At 38.8% G+C, this 25,614-nt stretch overlaps 1 protein-coding gene across 1 annotated transcript in view; it reads left to right on the top strand.

Annotated features, from left to right (window-relative positions):
• DST (dystonin) overlaps nucleotides 1–25,614 on the top strand; it is a gene marked incomplete at its 3' end in the record, with an annotated part of 320,121 nt that overhangs the window by 213,884 nt on the left and 80,623 nt on the right. Inside the window, exons 40-53 of the mRNA XM_081998014.1 lie at nucleotides 857–1,090; nucleotides 1,383–1,664; nucleotides 3,387–3,932; nucleotides 6,249–6,425; nucleotides 10,115–10,238; nucleotides 12,177–12,385; nucleotides 12,661–12,978; nucleotides 13,156–13,322; nucleotides 13,883–14,039; nucleotides 14,305–14,431; nucleotides 18,087–18,322; nucleotides 19,976–20,105; nucleotides 22,641–22,840; nucleotides 24,284–24,779. Coding sequence (XP_081854140.1) covers nucleotides 857–1,090; nucleotides 1,383–1,664; nucleotides 3,387–3,932; nucleotides 6,249–6,425; nucleotides 10,115–10,238; nucleotides 12,177–12,385; nucleotides 12,661–12,978; nucleotides 13,156–13,322; nucleotides 13,883–14,039; nucleotides 14,305–14,431; nucleotides 18,087–18,322; nucleotides 19,976–20,105; nucleotides 22,641–22,840; nucleotides 24,284–24,779 — 3,403 coding nt within the window. The remainder of the gene's footprint in view (nucleotides 1–856; nucleotides 1,091–1,382; nucleotides 1,665–3,386; nucleotides 3,933–6,248; nucleotides 6,426–10,114; nucleotides 10,239–12,176; nucleotides 12,386–12,660; nucleotides 12,979–13,155; nucleotides 13,323–13,882; nucleotides 14,040–14,304; nucleotides 14,432–18,086; nucleotides 18,323–19,975; nucleotides 20,106–22,640; nucleotides 22,841–24,283; nucleotides 24,780–25,614) is intronic.

The following is a 25,614-nucleotide window of genomic DNA, read 5'->3' as shown; positions in this document are numbered from 1 at the left end:
CTACAAAATCTGTAGTCTAGAATGAGAATCAAATGTTTTGTCTCGCAGTTTCAGGAGTGTTATAGCACATATAAAGAAAAAAAACTTCATTATTTCAGTAACTGGGTGAATATATTGAACAGCATAATTACTGTTATAATTAAAGCTTCTCTCAGGTAACTGGGAGGGAGATTTTTTTTTATCTGACACTATCACAGGACTAGGCAAACTGCTTTGGATAAACAAAACCTAAACATCTGTCCTCTATCAAATTTAATGGACTTAAACATTCTTTGGAGATTTAGATACTATGATTGATGACAATTAAAGAAAAATATTCTTATGGCATTTCTGGCCTGAACAAAACCAAGAAATACAGGAAAACTTCCACCTGGGAAAGATGACTGCAAGTCTCTGACTTTTATTTAGTCCCCTTATTTTCCATGGCTTTCTGTTAGGATAGTAATGGAACAGAATTTTTCAAGAGACTCACCTTACTAGCTACAGTATAGCAGATTTACTTTCTCTCTTGATACCTAAAAAATAAGTTATATTTTCTTCTGTCTACATGGAAATGCAATATTTGAGCTGCTAAACAAAGGAAAAAAGTGGCCTCAGTCTGAATAGGAGTGTAAGCCACTTGCAATTTAAAAAAAAAAAAAGACAGACGGAACTGCAGCAACGTTGTCAGATGTTGGATTGATTTTATTTTTTGAATAATCCTACCTGCAGTTTAGTAATGTGTCATGTACTCTCCCCAGTTAGAAAGGGCCAGTATAGTTCTTATCCCCAGAACAGAGAGAGTTCCAGTAAAGTTAATTGGAAAGTTCTGGTGAATAATTTACTTACTCCTATTTGCTTTCTTTTTTCTCAAAAGGAGATACAAAAGGACATGAAAATGAGTGCCCAGACACTGGCAGAGATTGTGAAAAACACTGAAACCTTCTTGAAAGAGAATGGAGAAAAGTTGTCAAAAGAAGACAAGACTATTCTTGAGCAGAAACTGAATGAAGCTAAGACAAAGTGTTTGCTCCTTAGCCAGAAGGCGGAAGAGTCCAAAAAAGAACTGGATAAAGCTATGACAACAGCAATTAAGCAGGAAACAGAAAAGGTTTTTAGGCAACCATTTCATACCTATATTCAAACTTTTTATGTGTATCAGGGGATTAGTCTTGCAACTTATTATTGATATACTGTGGAGAGATAAAAAGCATATTTAATTTGGGTGACTAATAAACTGTTTGTTGGTTTATTTTGTTTATAAAATAAACAGCAAACAGCAATGTATATGTCAATCAAAAATACTGTTTAATGTTAATGTATTTTAAATGGTCTGTTTGCATATGATATTTTGTAATGCTGAAAGAACATTTCTAAACTGAAACTGTAAAATTTCAATGCAGGTTGCAGCCATAGAACAGCTGGAAGAAAGTAAAAATACAATAGAAAATCTCTTGGACTGGTTATCAAATGTGGATAAAGAAGCAGAGCACGGCTGGAAATTTAAGCAGGCGATAGAACAGAATGGGACACACTTTGAAGAGGGAGATGTCAAGGCTTTGGAAGGAGAGGAGGATGATGTCAATGGTAATCTGCTAGAAATTCAGCAAGACAGTGAAACTCAGGTGGATGGACTAGTAAAAAGCACAGAAGATAATCTGAACCAGCAGTATCAGAAAGTCAAGGTACTGTTACTGGGTTTATTCAACATTTAGGTGCTAAGTGTGTCAGTCTTCATTCAACATGAGTTAAATCAATCTCATCCTTTCTGTCATAGACTTTGGAACAGAGAAAGTTAGTAATATTGGGTGGTAGGAATTTCAGTAGTTAGAATGTTATGCAAATTTGACGCTTTTCCACTGTTACTATCGTTTCCTGCAAAAAGAAGAAAAAGGACATATTCTACAAGGTAACTGTTGAGAATCCTGATAGTGAGTCTATTATTCTTAATTTTTATAGTGAGAAAATAATGCAGGTAAATTAAATGCAAAAAGCAGCAACACAAATTCATACTTTCTGGGACTTCTTAAAAAAACTTTGTAATAGCCAAGTGATTCAACCCTCTGCAGTTCCCTGTGAACACTGATTACCAGTCGCTGCAAATAATGGTTTGCTGAAATTATAATCTTTATTCCCTATAACTTTAACACATGGGCAAAGCACTATTTGAAGGCTTCAGAAGGATGAGTTACATAAAACCACAGCGCAGCATTTTAAAAGTAGTTTTTCCAGGTAAGATAATTGGAAGCATTTAAAATAATAAGAACTCAGTTTTATGGCTTTTGTTGACTTACAGCTGAGCAATGAAGAAGTTTTAGGTGTGGGTTGATGGTCATGTTGATGAAAATGATTATGCTGATAGCTGATACTATTTTGGATTTCCTTTCTTATTAAAAATTAAAAAAAAACAACCTAAGAAAATGAGATCATTTGTTTTTGTGTACATAATTTTTTTACTTTCACTTTTTCATAGTTTTTTCTGCACCTAATGCCTACAGGATAGTCTATTTTACATAGCTATTTTACATGGGAATAGGGGACCTTCAAGAATGGAGATTTTTGGAAAGAGTCTATTTGAAATGCGGATTTTATTTGGCATATAGTTCTAGTTCCTATGACTTCCTGTTTTTTTATGAGATTGAAACAATTTACATGCATAGAATGTGTTTCGATTTTTAATGTCAAAAGGACCTATTTTATGACCAAGTATATTTGATAGGAATCACTGCTCTTGAAATTGAAAAATGAAATTAAAATATACTGGATAGTCATGTTTGTTCACTCAATATAAGAAGAAAGTGTCTGTCTTCTTTTTAATGTTTGATGCTTTCACTCATTTTGGTCTGTTTGTCTGAAATGGTAGCTACAATATATGTAATAGGAAATGGAACAGTTTTGATTTGGAAAGTCGCCTACCTTTGAATACTTTATTTGATAAAACCTATTTTGAGACAGAGAATTAGGAAAATTTTGATTACACTAAGCATGCTACCCTAAACGTTAAAGTAATAAGCAACTAATTTTTATTAGGAAAAAAAAATTAAAGGGATTGATAGTGTTTAGTTTTACTATACAGAGTTGTCTTAGAAGTACAGGGAAAGTGTGTGAGATATATATTCTCGTATTTCTGAGTTCCAGTGATATGTGAAGACTCCCATTTGGTCATGGCCTGTATATCTGGCTAAAATTACCATTGGGTATTTTGTAAAATTTTGAAACTGCATAGAAGTATGATGACCAGGAGTCATATGTTCACTTATATTACTTTAAAAATGGTTTTTTTATAAATAACATGAAAACTAGAAATGCTTTTTATCATTTTGATGGACTTGGTTTTACTTGTCGTTTGTAAGGTACCGTCTGAGAAGGTGCTGGTCATAATTTACTCTTTTTTTTTTTTCTTGTAGGCTCAACATGAGAAAATTGTTTCACAGCAGCAGGCTGTCATAATAGCAACGCAGTCTGCTCAGGCACTGCTTGAGAAACAAGGGCACTACCTTTCCCCTGAAGAAAAAGACAAGATGCAAAGAAACATGAAAGAACTGAAGGCTCAGTACGAGGCTGCTTTAGCTGAATCAGAACGGAAAATGAAGTTGACTCATTCCCTAAGAGAAGAACTTGAGAAATTTGATGCAGACTATAGTGAATTTGAAACCTGGTTGCAGCAGGCAGAACAAGAACTTGACAATTTGGAGGCCGGTGCTTCTGACTTCAGTGGTATTATGGTCAAACTGAAAAGGCAAAAGAGTTTTTCAGAAGATGTTATATCTCACAAAGGTGACTTACGGTACATTACAATTTCTGGACAAAGAGTTTTAGATGCTGCAAGGTCATGTAGCAAACGAGATGGTGTGAAGGTTGACAAAGATGGTATCGATACTTCGGCTACATATGCTGAAGTGCAAAATAAACTGGATAGTGCTTCAGATCGTTTCAAATCTCTCTATACTAAGGTAAGTTATATTTATACTGAATAGGAAAGACTAACTGATTTGGCAGTTTGTATTGAAAGGGGTCAGCTGGTGAAACAAATACTGTGGGAAGTTGTAAGTTCTTTGTTTCTTAAAGTTAGATTACAGAACAAGATGCTCTTCTAGAAGATCTGCTTTAGTCAAGTGCCAGACTATTTAAGGTCTGAATGGATGAAATTTTCTACCTCGTGTTATAAGGGAGGAATCAGCACAGATTTCTTTGTTGTTCTTTCCAACCTTAAACAGACTCTTTGAGTTTATGACAGTACAGGATGCCTGAGTAACATTTTGGGATGGAAAGAAACTGTAACACTTCTAGATGGATAACATTTCTTTATGTTCCTTGCAATATTTTCCACAACTGCTTATTTACTTGGCTTCCTACTAATAAAATGAGTATAGAAAAAGAGAGACTATGCCAAGATTAACATTCAAAATTTCAATTTGCTTTGTATCCTGAAATAGTTTATCCCAATGAGACCTTTGTTGTCAGCACTAGGCATACAGGAATGTACTGATTTGAGGATAGCAATTCTTTTTCCACTACTCTGCCAAATACAATTTGATTCTTAACAATCTGACATTAGTCTCTAACTAATGAGAACCTAGGGAAGATAATTCAGCTTTCTGTGCCAGGTTCACATATGGAATCTGTCTGGTAGAACGAGGCAGACATCACCTACTGGTCTCATGCTGACTCTCCTGTTTTCAAAAAACCAACAAAGTGTTGTTCAATATTGATAATATTCTGAAGTTGTAAACTTTTTAGATAACTATTAGTTGAACCATTTAAGAGAGAATTAGTGTCTGTATGCTTTGACTATGCCATTTCATAATTTTCTAAGATCATAGGTTCAGACTCCTTAGTAGAGCTTCAGTGTCCACTGATTCAGTGTTGGTCAGCAGCATCTTTGAGAATTTTCATCTCTTTAAGGTTTTCTTCTCAGAAACATAAATTCTGTAGAGGCATGGATTTGACCACTTGATTACAAAACCAATGTAAACTCTGTTGAACAATTTGTGAAGAAGGCTCTCCATTTGCAGAAGCTCATTTTAATTTTCCTACTTAACTTATATGAACAATGAAACAGTTGGTTTATTGGATTAGTTTGAGTGTGAATGTAAAGCTTTCATTGCAAAATTTTCAGAGAGCTTATTTTTATACACATAAAAATCCTGTCCTAGCAGCTTGATTTGTGGTCTCAGATAAGTCAACTTGCCAAATTCTATCCTTTCCAAATACACATTTAACATGCTTTAAATATTTGACTATAAATGTGCAGAGCAAAACCAACACAAGGTAGACTTCTCTTATTAAATTGAGTCTCGTTAAGAACTTGAGGGACAGGCTTTTAAAAAGTGGTATCTTCCAAGTTGTAAATGGGTTTGTAGTAACCCATTTTTTGCCTTTTGTAAAAGCTTCTTGCTCTTACTAAATATTTATGTTGCTTTCATTTTTATTTTTTATATGTATTCGCACACACACATATGAGTTTATAGGCATATATGTCAAGGAATCTTAAAGTCAGTTCTTGGTTAACCTTAGAGTATATAAATGAATGCATTCTATGTTTGCCCACCAGATGGAGGCCAAGCACCAAATGTAAATGTTAAAATACAGTGTGTGGAAGGTTCAGAATATAAATATTTAAAGTAACTGTTTATAAATATTATGACTTCATATAATCAGATTTTGCATGTGAAACCATCTCCAACAAGATTGAAAGAGGTCCACTGACCTTTTTATGTGACAATTCACTGTATGCATTTTGGGGCATACTAACATAGATGACCTTGGTCAGATGTCATTCTTAAGCGACCAAAACAAAGCATATGTGCCATACCGAGCCATAGCTATGCAGATAAGGTGTTTATGAAAGCAACACTCTGCTGTCTGTATTTTAATGAGTATACACATATCTTACGATTTTTTTAAAAAATTTCTAGCTTCCAGTGGCTACATTTTTGCTGTCAGAATGCTGAATAAGAATCTTTACGTTGGTGGATCAAAAGGTCTTTGTAAAGCTTTTCCTATTCTAGTGCAATGGATTAGATTCCAGTTTCCCACCTGCAGCAGTGAATTGATCCTAAGTCACGCTTGAGGAGCACAAACTGGGAAGACCTGTGTATCCTGTCCAGCTGTCGTGCCTTAGTTCAGAAATCAGTTGGACAGTAGATCGATGACAGGAAAAAATCATGCAGTATTTCAGGAAGTAAAATATGACCTTGAGATTGGTATGAAATGCAGCACACAGTTTAATGTTTGGGTATTTGCTTGTTTGTTTTCTACTCTTTTAGTGTAGCATCCTTGGAAATAACCTTAAAGACCTGGTGGATAAATACCAGCATTATGAAGATGCCTCAGCTGGACTTTTGTCAGGTCTCCAGGCTTCTGAAATAGCTGTGAACAAACAACTATCAGAGCCAATTGCAATGGATCCCAAAAATCTCCAAAGACAACTAGAAGAAACCAAGGTGAAAAGCTTTAAAAAGCAGAAGTACTTTTGTCCTAAAAGGAACTGCTTTTTGGCTGAAAAACAGGATGATCTAATATAATCCAAGTGGCTGCAGGCCAAATTCTTGCCTGGTGTGTGGGCATGCAACTTTTATAGTCTCAAATTCAGCTATCCAAAGTGTTATCTGAAAAGCGCTAGGGTGAGAAAAAAAAAAGGGGAACCAAGATGCCATTAGCAGTGGTGAAAGCAAGATGTGTTTCATATCACTCAGCAAATGATAGGGTGAAATCTGGAAAGTTTTTGAACTAAGAAAGGATTTAGTGATTACAGTTTGCTATCAGAGTATGGCTTGGGACTGAGTTCCTGGTAGAGAAGACCATCTGATGTTTGTGGCCTGTGAATTTTGCTTTTTTCTGTTCACATTTATGTGTTACTGCATTATGAAAGGGATCATACTGGGTAAGCAGTGTGATGTGACTAGTCTGTTTGCCTGCTTCAGTTGTATCCAGTACTATATACCCTGCAGAGACTGTACAGAAAAACAGTATTTTGCTCTTCTTTTTTTCCACTGAGGGAGTAACTCACAACTTTTTGTAAATCCTAGTAGAACCAGAAGGTAAAACTCCCATTAGTTGCGTAAAATGTAGATTTACAGGAGGCTTGAGGAACCCAAGTGTAAGGTGAATTATATAAAGTTTCATACAGTCTCTCATCTTTGAACTGACTCTTATGTTTTCATCAACACAGTCATCTATACTAAAATTAAAATGCAAGATCCGTGAAGGTCTGATATGTTTGCTATTGACAATGACGGTCAATGGCTCTTGAAGTACGTGCTTTAACCATTTCTCTTACATCAGCCTGAACGGAGTTACCTTTACCAGGTGGTATCTTTCAAATTTGCCATTGGAATTGTCCAACACTTTGGTGCATGAGACATCAGAGGAGACAAATCACAGTGATGTTCTAAGACAAAAAAATTAAAAGTGTGAATTTTGAATTCCTAAAAGTGGAACAATTTAGGCACATTTGTGCTCCCAAGCACTAGAAAAGTAGGAATAACACCAATTACAATTTGAAGCTTCATTTAAACTTTTTGTTCCTTATGCCAAAACGAATTATATCCTGTATAATGCCAATTTTCATGCAAGTAATACAAAAGGAGTGAGTACTGGGGTTCTTTTATGAAACGCCTAAATGGATTACTTGGCACACAAAAGAGCACTCAATGAATATGAGCTGGGAAGAAGGGAGAGGGTACAATGTGTCAGAAGATTCAAAGGAAGAGAAAAAACAGGAGGCTGAAGAAAGACAGACAATTAATGAAAGCAAAACAAAGAGTATTTTTGAAGAAGTCAGGTGTTGCAAGTTAAAGCTGTCCCTTGTAGCCAACACATGCAGCTGATAATCCAGCTAGGGACAGACCTTGGCACCATGGTGGGGTCTAATCTTTTTATGGGGATTAACTGTTCTTCAGAATATTTTTCAGTGCCACTGCCATCAGCTTGCTTGCTTTCTGTCAGCATAAAAGGTTCCTGGTACATCTTTTTTCTTTTTTCTTTTTTTTTTACAGTATATTTCTCTAGTGTAAGGAAAATTCCTTTTCAGGTCTATCTGAGTTTTATTGTGTCAAGTAGTTCAGCAAGACATACTGTGTTCTGGCATACTGTTGTGCTCTGGATACCAGTGCTGAATGCACTGACATGACTTCTTTTGTCCTGGCAGGGCAAATAGGATTATCTTTTGAGTCATATGTTCATTGAGTTAGTGTGTATCAAAAAATAAATGAGAAGTCCTTTCATTTTGGACTTGTATAAAGTTCAAGTGAATCACAGAATCACAGAATCACAGAATCACTAAGGTTGGAAAGGACCTTCAAGATCATCAAGTCCAACCATTAATCCAGCGCCACCATGTCCCCTAAACCATGTCCTGAAGTGCCACATCCACACGTTTTTTGAACACTTCCAGAGATGGCGACTCCACCACCTCCCTGGGCAGCCTGTTCCAATGCCTGACCACCCTCTCAGTGAAGAAATTTTTCCTAATATCCAATCTAAACCTCCCCTGGCGCAACTTGAGGCCATTTCCTCTTGTCCTATCACTAGTTACTTGGGAGAAGAGACCAACACCCTCGTCGCCACAACCCCCTTTCAGGTAGTTGTAGAGAGCGATAAGGTCTCCTCTCAGCCTCCTCTTCTCCAGACTAAACAACCCCAGTTCCCTCAGCCACTCCTCAGAAGACTTGTGCTCCAGCCCCCTCACCAGCTTCGTTGCCCTTCTCTGGACACGCTCCAGCACCTCAACATCCTTCTTGTAGTGAGGGGCCCAAAACTGAACGCAGGATTCGAGGTGCGGCCTCACCAGTGCCGAGTACAGGGGCACGATCACTTCCCTACTCCTGCTGGCCACACTATTTCTGATACAGGCCAGGACGCTGTTGGCCTTCTTGGCCACCTGGGCACACTGCCGGCTCATGTTCAGCCTGCTGTCAACCAGCACCCCCAGGTCCCTTTCCGCCGGGCTGCTCTCTAGCCACTCCTCCCCAAGCCTGTAGCGTTGCATGGGGTTGTTGTGGCCAAAGTGCAGGACCCTGCACTTGGCCTTATTAAACCTCATACAGTTGGCCTCTGCCCATCGATCCAGCCTGTCCAGATCCCTCTGCAGAGCCCTCCTGCCCTCCAGCAGATCAACACTCCCACCCAACTTGGTGTCATCTGCAAACTTAACTGAGGGAGCACTTGATCCCCTCATCCAGATCATCAATAAAGATATTGAACAAGACTGGCCCCAGAACCGAGCCCTGGGGAACACCGCTTGTGACCGGCCGCCAGCCGGATTTAACGCCGTTCACCACAACTCTCTGGGCTCGGCCATCCAGCCAGTTCCTCACCCAGCAAAGAGTAAACCCGTCTAAGCCACAAGCCACCAGTTTCTCCAGGAGAATGCTGTGGGAGACACTGTCAAAAGCTTTCCTAAAGTCCAGGTAGACAACGTCCACAGTCTTTCCCTCATCCACTAGGCGGGTCACCTGGTCATAGAAGGAGATCAGGTTGGTCAAGCAGGACCTGCCTTTCATGAACCCATGCTGGCTGGGCCTGATCCCTTGGTTGTCCTGCACATACCCTGTGAGCACTCTCAAGACCAACCACTCCATAATCTTCCCCGGTACAGAGGTCAGGCTGACAGGCTCTTAACAGGCTGAAAGGTTCTTAAACTGTGAAGGTGATCGTCTTGTTTCAAGCTATTCCTGTTTACGCTACAATACCAGCCTCAACCTTTGTCAATGCAACTGATGGTAAATGTGTAGCTACTGTTGGTAACTGTATGTTTTTCTCCCTGAATTGTTCTCTGATGCTGAGTTGAAAAATATGTTTATTTTTCTTTTGGATAGTATATGAGTCTGTACAAATGGTCTTTAAAAACAATTAATCGAAAGACACATTTTGAAGTTACATGCAAGAAGTCAGCTGGATCAGAGAAGTATTGTAAAACAGAAGATAAAACAGATGGTGAATAAACTAAAACGATGGCCAGAAGGTCAACAGCAGTCATAGCCACTGGTGAAAATTTTTCTTAAGGAGAGGTCACAAATTGAGTTAGTTTATTCCCAGAACTAAGTTTAGGCTGTATGGCATATCTCAAGCCTTGCATGTGTAACTATTAGCTGTATTGAAAAGCATAACTGATAATTGTGGAATTTTACAGGTTCTTCAGGGACAGGTATCTAACCACCAAATTGCTGTAGAAAAACTGAAAAAAGCTGCTGAAGTGTTATTTGATACAAGGGGAGAGTTGACACCAGACAAAGATGAGATTCAGAAAACACTGGGTAAAGTGTTTACTTTTCTTAATAACTCTTTTTATCACTTGTGTCTGGATGCAGGTACTGGAAGACACAAAATACAGAGTTTCTACATTCTTGTGTCACTGTTTAAGTCCCTGTTTTGTTGAGTCATAAGCTATTACAACATAATAACTTCATTATTGGTCTGCCTCCTACACTTGATCCATATGCTTTCCGCTTAAAATCGGTCTTTTTTTTTTTTACGTTTTTTTTTTTTCCCCCTAGAGATAGGGATTATGTTTAATTCCCATGTTGCAGATGGGCATGCCAGAGTTAGTGATTTGCTGAGGATCATAAATTCTCCAGTGGGAAGGAGCGTGTTCAAGTTGAAGGAACATGACTCCAACTATCTATTTCCAGGCAATTACTTGAAGTTTGCTTAGCCAAGGAATTATTTCCTTCTGACTTCAAGAAACCAACTGTGATGGGTTGGCCTTGCCTGGCTGCCAGATGCCCACCCAGCTGCTTTCTCACTCACCTTGCCCAGCAAGATGGCGGTAGAAAATAAGATGGAAAAGCCCATGGGTCAAGATGAAGACAGGGAGATCACTTACCAATTACATCATGGGCAAAACAGACTTTACTAGGGGAAGATTAAATTTAATTTATTGCCAAATAAAATAGGTTTCAATAGTGAGAAACAAAGACAAATTAAAACAAAACCTTCGTCCCACCCCACTCTTTTTTCCAGGCTCACCATCACTCCTTCCTTCCCAACTACTTGTACCTCCTCCCTGCCAAACACTGCCGGGTGGGTGCGGAATGGGTCATTGTGGTCAGTCCATAACAGCTCCTCTCTGCTGCTGCTTCCTCCTCACACTTTTGCCCTGCTCCAGCATGCATCTTGGGACGGAAAGCTTTCAGGATAATCTTGCTCCAGTGTGGGGTCTTTATGGTCTGTCATTCCTTCAGAAAATATCCACCTCCTTCAGCATGAGGTCCTCCATGTGCTGCAGTGTCATTATCTGCTCCAGCATGGTCCTCCACAGGCTTCAGGGGAGTCTGCTCCAGTGCCTTGAGCACCTCTTCACCCTCTTTCTTGTCTGACCTTGATGTCTGCAGGGCTGTTTTTCACACTTTTTCCCCCCTTGCTTCTCACTCTCCAGCATCATTTTCACCTTTCCTAAATAACATTTTCCCAGAGGTGCCACCAGCTCAGCCTAGGAGTTCAGCTGTGTCCTGTGGTGGGTCAGCTGGAGCTGGCTGGAACCATCTGTGTCTTCCACAGAGCAGCCCCTGGCCTCTTCTCAGATAGGCCAAAAACCTTACCACTACCAAAACCTTACCACCTACACCCAATACTCTTTCCTATCAGTTGCGAGAAGTAGCACAGCATGATGTTCACCACTGTCTGAAGTGTGAAGACTCTATATGTATATCACACAACTGTCTCTTACTGGAATCCCATAAGTAATTTGTAGAGCAACAAAATAAAACAACTGTGGGCTTGCCTTTTTGGAGTTGGTGATGAAAGTCCATGGGAGGTACATGGAACTTGTAACTTTCAGAGGCTTATCCCAAAAATATTGAAGGTGTAATGAAGAACCACCTGGAAGAATCTTTCAGCTCTAACAATAACATAAGAGACATAATTGTAGAAGAACTGTCTTAATGCGCTGCTGTTTTATTTTTTGCGAACAGTCAACAGCTGTCATAAGCTAGAGCTGCATGGGAACCAGCTTTTAAAAGCTGGGGAGCACAGCTGTTAGCTGCTCCCTCATTCCCCTTGGCCTATGGGCTTCATGGCTCTATTTGAAAATTGTGATCTTTGCTTGTGTGTTATTACTGAATAAAGCTGATGTTTTTACTTTGTTCTGATGTAGGCAATTTTTGACTCATATGTACCAGGTGAGAACTGGTAAAATGAGTTAAAAACTTAGTTTGGCTGAAGGAAAAAATAGAAATATGTTTTCTCTTTATCAGATGATATTGTGGAGAGGTATGATAATTTATCCAAGTCTGTGAATGAAAGGAATGAGAAGCTACAAATAACTCTGACACGATCCCTAAGTGTGCAGGATGGTTTGGATGAAATGCTGGATTGGATGGAAGGTGTTGAAAAGAGCCTTGAAGAACAAGATCAAGTGCCTTTGAATTCTGCTGCTATTCAAGATATTATTAGTAAAAGCATTGTAAGTAACATTCTCTGAAAGAAGAAACATTTGTTTGATAATTCAGATTTCAAGAAAGAATTACAATCTTAGTTTGGCACCTTTAATGGATTCAAAATACATAATAAAGAGGACTGTTGAGTGAAGTGAAGCTGCACATAAGGATTTTTGTAGCTGAAATAGGTAGATCTACACTGATGGTCTATCTGTACTGATTTGTTTCTTCATATGGTGGACTGGTTTCACTTCCTAAAATTTAGTTATAAGCAATACAAAGTAGTTCTTGCTTGTTTCAGGTGCTAGAACAAGACATTGCAGGTCGCCAAAGCAGTATAAACACTATGAATGAGAAAGTGAAGAAGTTCACGGAAACAGCAGATCCATCCACTGCATCCACACTGCAAGCTAAAATGAGTGAACTTGCAGGGCGGTTTTTTGAAGCAAGTAACAAGCATAAAGAGAAGCTCATGAAAATGGAGGAGTTGAAGACTAAAGTGGAGTTATTTGAAGGTTTGTCAGAAAAACTTCAGTCATTTCTAGATGAGAAAAACCAGGCACTCAATGAGGCGGAGGCACCAAGAAAGGATGTTAGTGAGGTGTCTCAATATATGCAGGTACTGTACCATTCCGTTTGTATATATTGTGCATTTCTAGTCTAACTTATCTAAGTGGTTGTACAATAAATAAGGCATGCTTGTTTCCCAACTTTGGTTGGTTAGCTAAAATCAAGAATCTAATTTTGAACATGTGATTGTAAAGTCTAATATGAAGAACGTAATCCTGTTTTGCAGGAAGCTAGTGTAGAATTGGCACAACATAAGAAAGATCTGGAAATTTTGCAGCAGCTTCTTGAAGAACTTTCATTCCATGCTCTTCCTGGAGATAAAGCATTGGTATTAGAAAAAGTAAATGCTTTGTCAAAGAAATTCAGAGAGGTTGAGGAGACTGTAAAGGAAAAGTAAGTTGAATAATTAAAGCGTTTCCACCTTGGCTAATAATATCACGTTCATGTTGTGATGACTGCTATCCTTTTCCATGCAATCTCACATGATTGCAGTTAACCACAGAGTAGACAGGTTTTTTTATTAAAAAAAGAGAGATTCTGTTTGGAAATGTGTCTGTAGTTAGTCTGTCTGGTTCAAGAGCTCTAATGTTGGCTTACAGACAAGTAACTCTTTTCAAATTTTGTGACATTCACAGAGTCCTGTCAGTTCTAAGACAACCCTACTTGTCCCCTTCTCTGATAGAATATAAATTGCTGCTTGTGCAAATTGCTTTAGAGTACCATTTGGAATTGGGCTGTAAAGGAAAACTGGAGAAATTATTAAAGCTTCCATATCAGTTACCTGTACAGCAAGACTAGATTTTCCACATTCTGCTCATATCCATAAAATTAGTTTGTGTGAATCTTTGAATTTAGAAATAGCAATCTCAGATTGATAAGATCTGTTGGTTTAATTATCAGAAGGAATACTGACATTTAGTGTTCAATTTCTTTTGTTGTCTTTAATTGTCTAGAGAAGAGGATCTATCATCTTGTCAAAAACAAATGGATACTTTTGAGCTTCTTGTAGAATCATTAAAGAAATGGATAAAAGAGACAACAGAACGAATTCCAGCAGCGCAACCCTCTCTAAATACAGAGGAGTTAAAGAAACCTTTGGAAGATACATTGGTAAGACATTGTAGATGAGAAGTGAAATATGTCTGAAGGAAATAGGGCATCTATTAGTAACATAAGAGTACAGACTTAAGGGGCAAGCAGTCGCAGTAATCAGGACTAGAGAGCTTGCAGTCCTCATTTACATTCCCATTTCCTTTGCATGTTTGGATATACTGCAGAGGATTCCCAAGTAGCAACATTATTCTCTTCTCTACACTAAATCTTTTAAGTCTGAAATCAGTTTTGTAGTGAACATATGACTATTTTTCTTAACCAGAATTTAAAAGATGAATGGACATTAAAAGCACCTGAACTGCAGAAAATGAATAGCAGAGGAACATTGCTGTGTAATCTAATTACTGCTGTGACTTCTCCTGCCAAACTGAGAGCAGTTGCAAAATCAGGTATGTGTTTGTAAAATCAGGTAAGCCTAACATTTCAGGAGATTTTAAAACCTTTAAGAGAAAAATTAAAATACTTCACCCTTGGATTAGCTTTCTGAATATTATGGCTTGTGAGAAGTCAGCTAGCCGTGTCTGTTCTGACTGTCATTTGCTGTGACTGTCATTTAAACTGTCTAACTACTGTAGTAATTCAGTATACATTCTGAGTGCTTTACACTGCCAAAATAGTGTAAAAGCTCCTTGATGTAAATGATTAATAGGTCCTAAAGCTGTTAGTTCAGTATGTAATTCCCAGATAATGAACAAAATGAACAGTATCACAGTTGCCTTCACCTCATCCCAGAGAAGTTCTGATAATGAGAAACTGACTTACTCTGGTCAGTGTTCAGTGCTTCAGATACCCACTAAGTCTGCAAGGAGGACAAATACAAACCCTGGTTTTGCAAACACTGATGTACCTGCACACCTTTGCTGCCACAGAGAGACTTCTTTCACGGCCACAAGGCTATTCTGTGTGATGCCAAACAAACACATAAAAGTTTGCAGTCACTGAGTGTTTGTTAGAAGGGTGATGAGGACATGGTTTATCTAAAAAGTGAGCCTAGGTGAACGTTCTCATCCCAATATGATAGTATAATTAATGCTAGTCAATATTTTACTTGAAACAACAGCATGGAAGAGAACCAACTCCATATCCCAGCATGATTTCCCTGGGCCAAAGTGTGTTTCCAGTCTGGAGCTTCAGCTAGATCCTTTTTACCAGTAATCTGATTTTAAAGGCAGCAAATCTGTTTCCATGATTTTCTGTACTCTAGTGTTCAAATGTTAATTTGTTTTACAGAAACCAGTAATTCTGCTAGCTATCATTCAAGCCATAGTTCAAGGCATGTGGTGCTGAGGGTGTTTTAATGGCCGTAAGCACATTTTCAGTCAGTTCTTGAATTTATTTCCAGACCTAGTCAGTTCAAGTGTGTTGGCCTTCATTGGTCATTTGCAAAGGACTGGGAGGATGGGGACTGCCAGAGGATACCTATTTGGCAATAGTAGAGCACTTTCTTTTTCACATCTCTCTGTAGTAGCTGCCTCTGGTTTCATTCTTGTTTGAAATTTAAATAAAAATCTTTCAAAGAACATTTTGGAACCTTATATGGGATATTTGGTCTCCTTTCCCTGCCCCTTTCTCTACTCCTGTGCATCCTAATAGAAAAATAATTAAATAACTAGCATGTAAGAGCAGCTGTAATCCTCCAGACTAGAGTATTCACCCTCCAAGACAAGAGCTGTACTGTGTATTGCTTAATCACAGTTATAAATACCGGCATCCAGCTAATAGACCATAAAGATTTACAGGGCTCTGGCTGGAGCCTGTGACTTCGTTTATCTGGTTTATTTTCTCTTGCCATCCTCCAGCTGCCACTAATGTGGTCCTCACTGTCCAGCTGGTACTGTGGGGTAGATGGATAGCCTTTTCCAAGACAACCATTAATCTTTCTCTGTTAATTGCTCCTCTGGGAATACATATGTGCAGGAGAGCGGGAAGTGATTCTCCTTGCAGTTCTCTGTGGCCTGACCGTGTGCCCCAGCTCCGTGGTCTGATGGCGTCTTACAAAGCCCAAGAAGCCCTGGCTCCAGAGACTCTGAAATTATGTTTAATTAGTAGGGCTGCCTGGGTGAGTGGCTGCCTCCGAGTGACAGTAAGGACTCCACTTTGCAATCCCTGTCATGAAGCACATGCTCAAGTCTTGGTCATGACTACGTAGGGAGGGATTCATCCAGTTGGTATCAAGAGCTTTTTGTGCAGAGGTGAGGTGCTGCTTAATGGTAGAATCACAGAATCATTTAGGTTGGAAAAGACCCTTAAGGTCATCAAGTCCAACTGTTAACCTAGCACTACCAAGTCCACCAGTAAACCATGTCCCTAAGTTCCACATCTACGCATCTTTCAAATACCTCCAGGGATGGTGATTCAACCACTTCCCAGGTGGATAAAGGTGTCCTGAGTGAGCAGTACCTTTGGTTGTGGTGTCTGCAATGACCGCTTCAGGCTTCTTTGCTGTTTAATGTTTAGTGCTCTCCTCAGAGTCTCTCAGCATTTACAGCTCACCCTCTCCCAGGCATACTCACGCATGGCTGTGTAGAACCATGTTCTCGGTAGGTAGCAGGGAACAGGCTCCTTTTGGGGAGAGGAAGGGAGTGATGTTAGCTGTATGGATGTGAGTAGGCCTTACAGCTAGGGCATAGACCTGTGTCCACTATAGTCCTTTATTTAGCATAGTACTGTGAGTGGTAGGACTGCTTATACGTCATGCATATGTGCATACTTATATGTGCATCCATGTGCACACCCACCCGCTACGCATATGCTGTGCGTATGTGGTATCACTTACGGTACTAGCTGGCTGGAGCAGCTTGAAATGTAAAACAACCTTAAAATACATAAAGCAGTTTAAATAAAATATTTGCTATTACAAGGTTAGCATTCAGATACTTCTTTAATGTTATAATGAGAGCTCTGTATCATGTTGTTCTGAAAAGGAAATGCAGTGCTGGCTTTTTGGTGGGAAAAGGCCCAGATAAGCATGGGACTTGGTCTTTCTTGATCTACAGGTGGCACAATGTTAAATGGTGAAGGAGGAGCTCCAGGAACTCAGGATTTCCTAAAAAATAAAGGTCAGTAAAAATTTCAGGATGTGATAAAGAATTGCACTTGCCAATTACTGTTAAATATGTAAGTATTTTTAAAACAAGGTATATAAATCTGCTTGTAGCAGTCACTACTAGACTGAAATTTCACATCACCATCACTATATTGACTAGGACATGATACTAAACTTAATTGTAAAAATACCTACCTTCAATATTTTCTATTGAAATCAAATTTCGCTGCGTTTTCTGAATCAATATGTACTTCTCTAAATGTATACAGGGATAGCTATTTTAATAAAACACATGGCTTTTGAGAAAATTCTCACACGTGTGTATGTGGTTTGAAACTTTTTAATGCTCATCAGCATTCACAACGTGCACATACACAAACATACATATACAAAGACACCCATGTGACATACATTTGTATGACTGCATGTGACCAATCCCTTTACAGAAACAAAGGAACTTACATAGGCGCTTCATCTGTGCTTATGGATAGCCACTTACCACGTCCTGAGTCTGCAGTGTCTGTTCTCCTAAACTACAGTCTACCTAGTACACAGTCTGCCTGCTGTGCTCTCTCAGTGATAAAATGCTTTTCTAATGGTACATGAGTGTGAGCAAGCTATTATTGCAGTAATATTAGGCTGTCATATAAGTAACTGAACCGTAGTCCAGTATGTTCAACTTTTTGTCATGGAATTTTTGCTTAAAATATTAAAATAACAATGGATAGAAAGATTGTAAGGTACTCGTGTACCTGTGTGTATTAAGGTAATGATTTCTGTGAAATGAGAAGCTCTTGCAAGTAGGAACTAACATTAAGTCACTCAGAAGTAGTGTTACCACATTTAGAGTGAACTGGAAATAACTAACACGTTCAGTGACTTCTTATTTGGGGGATTATTAGCTATTGTAACTCAGTGTACTTCTTAGAAGTTCTTTAAGTATTGTTTGAAGGGCTTGTAATCTCTAACATAGTCTTTGTGCATCTCACCTTTTACAGAGCTGACAACTGTTCAACAAGCCATGTCTGATGTGAATCATAGTTACGAAGATTTGGGAGTTTTATTGAAGGAAAAGATTTCAGAACTAGAAAGTATGCTTTCAAAAATGCAGAATATTCAGGAAGAATCAACCTCAATGATGCAGTGGTTGCAAAAAATGGACAAAACTGCGTCAGATTGGGAAGCTGCTCCGACTGATAGTGAAGCAGTTAAAGCCCAAGTTGAGCAACATAAGGTACTTTGTGCCTTCAAAAAAATACTAATTCTTGCAGTTATTGGGCAAATTCTGTTTGAACACCTGATATCTCAGGGTAGCTTAATGTTGCAGAGAATATTTAAATGATCCGAGTAAGCATGCCAGTCATGCTTAGAGCAAATCTGGCAAACTTGTCAGTGGAGTAAAAGGAGCACTGTGTCAAAGAGAAGGAGTTGTGCAGGTCAGAAAATAATAATTTTGGTGGCCAGTTTAAATAGGTGAGGCCATATTGATTATGCAATAAACTTTTTTGATCTCCTTAGTGCTTTAGAGATACATACTGGATTGCTTGTAAGATCTGCAGGGCTCTATGTATCTAAAAGCCATTTCTGCAGCTGGTGGTTCGCTGACACTCCACAGGCCTCGCCGTCTCTGCAGCTGCAGTGGCTTATGTCTATTCCAAGGCAGTGTTTCTCTTCAGCAGCCATGTCATGCTTGTTAAGTTATATAGCTGCACAACAGTCTCCTCCCTCTTTTTAATTGATAGGAGAAAACCACTGAATCAGCAGTAAGCTTATGTCCTGTTTTGGCATTGGAGAAGTACGCTTCTCTGGCAATGAAGGACAGTATTTACACATGTAAATGTTCATTTATAAAGGGAAATTAGTGGACAGGGAAGATTCTTTCCTTTGTGGATAAACAAGGACAGAATTTGATTCAAATGAGGTACTTCTTTTATATTTGGCTGGTCACGCTTAAAACTTAACAGCTACTGACTTTCCTCAGACTTGGATAACATTCAGTCTGAGAACTCAGACTAAATGTGGAAGAAAACTAGATCCTTATTTTTTTAACAGAGAATGCGCAAAGCTAAAATGACAGTCTTACCCACAGTGTAGTAATAGAAGGATATTCACAGATAGTTGGAAAACTGAGCGAGTGCTCAGGGAAGAGTCATCCTTCTGATGCAGTTGGACGTTTTACTAAAAGTTCTAAATGAAGCACAGGTTTGTTCAGTGTTTATTTTAGTGGGTTTTGGATAATTAAAATGCAGCTCCGCAGGGCGAGCTTTGTTACTTAAGAAAATTCATGTTAAGAACCCTTTGCCAGGCACAAGGACTGTTCACTTTTGTCTCTAAGAACAGCAGGCATTAGGAATTGCCAGGGCATCTCAGTCCCCTGCTAGGTCTACACCTTAAGCTATGGTGCTCTTCAGACTAAAGTTCTAGATTATCTACAAGAAGCATTCAATCTGTGATAGCAGGATTTCCGCTGAGGTAGATGAGGCTATACCGCACTCCTCTCTGTTGGCGCTAGCTGGGTTATTTCAGCTGTGAACTATACTGTGCGTAATTTGCTTTCTGTACAAGAACAGATTCCAAGTATAATGATGGGACCTAGCGGATCTTATTTATCTGAATTCTTCTAGTTCAGTCACTTGTTCAAATTAAACAATAATTGTTATTATTAATACAGTTTAAATCTGTCAGGTTATCTCTTCCAAAAAAACTGACTAGCAACGTATACCATTATAAAGTGTTTCGAGATTCATAGCAGAAAAGTAGTTTATAAGTGCTAGATACTTACTGTTTATCTTCATGCTTGGCATCTCAATATTATGGACTTCAAACTTTACACTTTGCCATTCATCTTTAGTCTCATATTTATTTATTTTATCACTTGAATTTGCAGCTTTTTGAAACTGAATTAAAGCAAAGTGCGAATAAAGTGCAGGAACTAAAGGACAAAGTGACAGAGCTGTTGGAGAAGAACCCTGACTCTCCCGAGGCACCCAAGTGGAGACAAATGTTGGATAAAATAGGTACTTCAGTGAAGCTGTACTATAGCTCAGACTGATTTGAAGTTGTTTTATTATGAGTTTTTTAATGTATTACGAATCACCAGTATTTTTAATATCCTGCTCCCTCCTACCCCTTAAATTCTGTAGAAATAACTCCCTTTACAAGAGTGTAGATCTGGAGTAATTCCACTGATGTCCATGGGCTTTGAATTTGTATCAGTGCAACTGAGAGAGGATATAGCTTGAGTCCTTGTTTGAGATGGCTTTATCTTTTTCGGACACTGTGTGGCTGAAACTTGACTGGTCAGTTATTGCTCCAGATGCATATGATGTTCTTACAAAATATAACAAATTAAGTTAATTATAATTTTCTATAAATAACAGTTTGAGTTGTTGGTAATGCTTTTCTGCATGGTTTTTTTCCCATGCACTAGTAGCTTTTGTCATTTTGTGGTTTTGGTGGCTTTTTGACATTTTCTAAAACTGATTCCATAAATTTTGCCAAAAAAAATTGGAAGTTACCATGTTTGGACAATAGATTTTGAGATACTGCAGCGCATAATTGTTGTGAGCTTTTAAAAATTCTTCTTAGATCTGTCATATTTTAAATAAATCATAGGTCAGTCTTGTTTCATACTGATAGACACATCTATAGCTACACCAATTGTTAATTTTAAAGCTGAGAATTTTTCCAATCTGTCCTGTTTGTAAGTGAAACTCTGAAAAGTTTAAGTAGGAGGTAAGGACTCCAAGAGAACTTGAGTAGTGTTGAAAGGGAGTTAGCACAAACCGAGCAGAGGTCAAAGACAATGAAATGGCAAAACAGAAAAAACACAGATGAAATTCAGGGACAAGGACAGGTATCAAAATATCAGAGCTGAGTGAGCAAGCACTGACAGTATCACAGAGGGAAGGCGGAAGTTACAAGACCGTAAGACTCAATGGCTGCTCTGGAAGCCGCTTGCTACAAGTGGAAGAGACCATAGATTGGGCTAGGTGTGACCCTAAGCTCACACAGCACTTTGGAAATACCTGTCTACAGAAGTATTCTCATTTCCTGTCATTAGGTACCTGGTTTAGATGTCCAAATCGTAGAACCATAGAATAGTTTGGGTTGGAAGGGACCTTTAAAGGTCATCTAGCCCAATCCCTCTGCAAGGAGCAGGGACATCTTCCACTAGATCAGGTTGCTCAGAGCCCCATCCAACCTGACCTGGAATGTTTCCAGGGATGGGGCATCTACGACCTCTCTGGGCAACCTGGGCCAGTTTTTCACCACCCTCACTGTGAAAAACTTCTTCCTTCTATCTAGTCGAAATCTGCCCTCTTTTAGTTTAAAACCATTACCCCTTGTCCTATCGCTACAGGTCCTGCTAAAAAGTCTGTCCACATCTTTCTTAGAAGCCCCCTTTAAATACTGTAAGGCTGCAATAAGGTCTCTGCGGAACCTTCTCGTCTCCAGGCCGAACAACCCCAACTCTCTCAGCCTTTCTTCCATCCCTCGAATCACTTTTGTGGCTCTTCTCTGGACCCACTCCAAAAGGTCCATGTCTGTGCTGAGGGCTCCAGAACTGATGTAGTCACTCCATCATAGAAGGCCACAAGGTTGGTCAGGCAGGACTTGCCCTTGGTGAAGCCGTGCTGGCTGTCTCAAATCACCTCCCTGCCCTCCATGTGCCTTAGCATAGCTTCTAGGAGGACCAGTTCCATGATCTTCCCAGGCACAGAGGTGAGCCTGACAGGTCAGTAGTTCCCAGGGCCCTCCTTGCTACCTTTTTTAAAAATGGGTGCAATTTTTCCTTTTTTCCAGTCTGCAGGGACTTCACCTGACTGCCAGGACTTTTCAAATATCATGGAGGGTGGCTTCGCCGCTACATCAGCCAATTCCCTTGGGACTCTGGGATGCATCTCATCAGGTCCCATAGACTTGTGCATGTTCAGGTTCCTCAGGTGGTCTCGAACATGATCTTGTCTTACAGTGAGAAGGACTTTGCTCCTGCAGTCCCTGTCTTGCAGTCCATCCACTCAAGAGGTGTAAATGAGACACTTAAATCTCTACAGGCTCCTAATACAGACATTTGAAAGAGGTGTGCTCCTTCAGAGGGCTGTTCAGAGTAGAAGCATAAATTAGGGCTTCTGCTCACTCTTGGAAGGGTATCTATTTCTTTTTACTGAATAAGCAGGAAGACTTGTCTATCTAAATGAGGCATCTAAGTTATAACTGAGTATAGCCCTTTGCCTTTACATCATTTGAGACCGAAGCCTAAATTTGGTAGTATTTCACTTGGTAATACTCTAATCCAATTTTATTACATATTGTATATTCATTGCTCTAAAAATTCCACACGTGGCTGTGCTAAACTACAGACTTTCATCCAAGTGTATATAGCTCTGACTGTTAAAAGATGTATTTGCCTAGTCACTGCAACAAGGCATCTGGAGTTAATCAGCAAGAAACCTTATTACAGAGCTCTGTTTATGTTTCATATATAGTCTGCTGTCTGACAACCCATCTGCTAGAACATGCATGCAATATGTTAACATTGTCATTGTTAGATTCCAAATGGAAAGAGCTCAATCAAGTTACATCTGAGAGACAACAAAAACTGGAGGAGTCCTCAAATTACCTAACCCAGTTCCAGACAGCAGAAGCTCAGTTAAAGCACTGGCTTGTAGAAAAGGAGCTAATGGTCAGCGTGCTGGGACCCCTATCAATTGATCCTAATATGCTGAATACACAAAAGCAACAGGTTCAGGTGAGTAATGCTAACATGCATTATTGATTTAAATTTTTTCTGCTTTTTTGCTATTAGCAAAGTACTATTTTGCATTTAGATAGAGTACAGCACAGTTAGTGTGAGCTATTGCATTTGTTTATCAGCAAATATCAGCTTAAGTCATACTTGACTGCAGTAATTACAAGAAAAAATTATCATAAGAGTGAAGAGAGATCAGAACAGCTAAAGGAAAAAAAATATTGAGGAGATACTGATCCTCTGATATATTTTTGTGTTTTGACAATACTGTGGTTTCTTTGTAGTCAAATTAAAACGTTCTTTAGAAGTTCTATTAATTTGAGTGTGTATGTAGTATTTTATGGTCAGTCCTCATACACAATCTATGCTGTAGAACTAGCTTTGTATATTTTATTCACTTGTCTGTGCCAGTAACTAATAAAAATATGACAGCAGGTGAAATGCAGAGTTGTGAATAGATACAGGGCCAAGAGTGTGAAAGACAAAAGAAAAAGTATAATGAAAAAGTGGAGTAATTTACTTACAGAAATACAGCAAACTGCAGACAAAAGAACAAAAGTTAAATTAGAAAAGTTGCAGAAACTAGAAATTTTGATTTCAAACATTTCTATTGCTGCCAGTTATTTTAAACTGTGATGAGAAATAATATTTTTAGTTTTGAAAAAATATTATTAAAGCTGGCATATCAATATTGGTTAAAATGAAGTGTTTAAAACATGAACTATATTCTAATACTATATGAAAATGACTTAATATTGGTTTGTAAGTGCTTCAAAAATCTAGACAGCTGGCATAAGACTATCATGTATCACTTAGCAGTCCTTAAAAGTTAAACCTAATTGACTTAAAAAGAAAGAGTTTGGAATGTTCTGCAAAGTAAAACCATGATATTTGTCCCTTCTTCTGAAAGCACTATGACTTACTGTCAAAAAAAAATAATACTGGGAACCAGTAATGTAAACTTTAAAGGTCCTACAGTACACATTCAGTCATTTTGTGAATTATCCAAATACTCTCTGTGCTATAATAATACATTGCAATATTATGTCAGAATACACCTTCTTTGAAGTTCTATCTTAAGACAAATACCAAAACTGTCTAGGAAAGAAGACACTGCTTGAAACTGAACAGCGATTATTTTACTTGGTATGGTTACTTAATTACTGTAGTGTTAACAGAATTCATTGTTTACTTGTATCTGCTGATTGAATTTCCATTAGATGATGTGTAAATTAACTTCATTTTTTCTAGTTCTTTGATGTCAATGCTTGGAAACAACACAGTTTATTTGTAGAAGATGCAATTATTTCACTGGCTTTTGAACTTGGAGATTGATTACACAATAAGAGACCTTAGCTACAACACATTCTACATGATTTTTGTCAGAAGCACTTTGCTTCTTTTTTTATTTTACTTCTTAAAATTTTATTTCTTTCTTCACAGATTCTGCTCAAAGAGTTTGACACCAGAAAGCCACAATACGAGCAGTTAACTATGGCTGGTGAAGGGATTCTGAAGAGACCTGGAGAACATCCACCCTCCCATGAAATTGTAAAAGAGCAACTGGCAGCTGTGGCACAAAAATGGGACAGTCTAACTGGCCAACTGAGGAAAAGATGTGACCGAATTGACCAAGCCATTGTGAAAAGCACAGAGTATCAAAGTCTACTCAGAAGTCTGTCGGATAAGCTAAGTGCCTTGGATAGCAAACTAAGCAGCAGCCTGGCTGTGAGTACACAACCTGATGCTGTGAAGCAACAACTGGAAATTGCTAGAGAAATGAAGGAGGAAATAGAACAGGAAATGAAGAATATAAATGCAGCTCAAGCTCTTTGTGAAGAGCTGTCAACACTGGTTGGAGAAGAGTATTTGAAAGCAGAACTTACGAGACAGTTAGATGGCATCTTAAAATCATTTAAGGATATTGAGCAAAAATCAGGTTAGTATTTATTTAAGGAAGAGTAGTAAGTATGGTATAAAGTAAAACATTGTAGTCACATTTGTCTTTATAAACATGTTGAGCAAGCTAAGCCTAATACCAGCTCTTGGTTCAGTCCAGCCCCCAAGCAGTTGTACATTAGAACTTAGGAGATAGTCCCCATACCTTGAAAAGGTAAAAACAGTACTTCAGATCTCGAGTGAACAGTTTGGGAGGTAATTTGAAGCACAATAGCAGGGCTGCTCCCATCTCTGCCTTCAGGTGCATCTTCACTGAATTAGGATACCAAAATAGGATGCTGTTCATGGAGTACCTAACTGCATTAAGTGCAGAGCGTAAGCCAAAATTGTGATTTTTTAGGCGAGCACCAGTTAATGACTTGGCAAAAAGCAGTGGTAATTGTATCAAACTGCCTGTGATAGAGGAGGCCTGGTAGTCTGCAGCCTTCCCTTAACTGTAGCCAACAGAACTGAGCAGGTAAATACACTGCAAGCCCTATCATACTTTGCTTTCCCAAACAGCCTCAGTTTTAGCTTTTTATTTTCCTTTGGTCATGAGGAACTTCGAAGGATCTCCCTAAAAACACATATTGCCTGCAGGCCATGAGTTAGACACTACTAGGCTAGATTACTTAATATTCCCAGTGCTTACACTTCATAATACGATGAAACACGACTGTTTTTTACACGCCAAATCTGCCTGAATGGGATTCATGTAGACACAGATTGGCTAACCTCACCTCATTTGACTCATGCCCAAATGCCTTCACTGCTCTGCTGTAGCACAGGCACAAGACTGTCCCTTGCAAGAAACTTGCTTGTCTTCCAGTCGAACA

Source organism: Phaethon aethereus (genome assembly GCF_964289735.1).
Source record: "Phaethon aethereus genome assembly, chromosome: 3".
NCBI classification, from domain to species: domain Eukaryota; kingdom Metazoa; phylum Chordata; class Aves; order Phaethontiformes; family Phaethontidae; genus Phaethon; species Phaethon aethereus.
The sequence above is the reverse complement of the archived record's forward strand: the minus strand, read 5'-3'. Positions and strand labels throughout refer to the sequence as shown.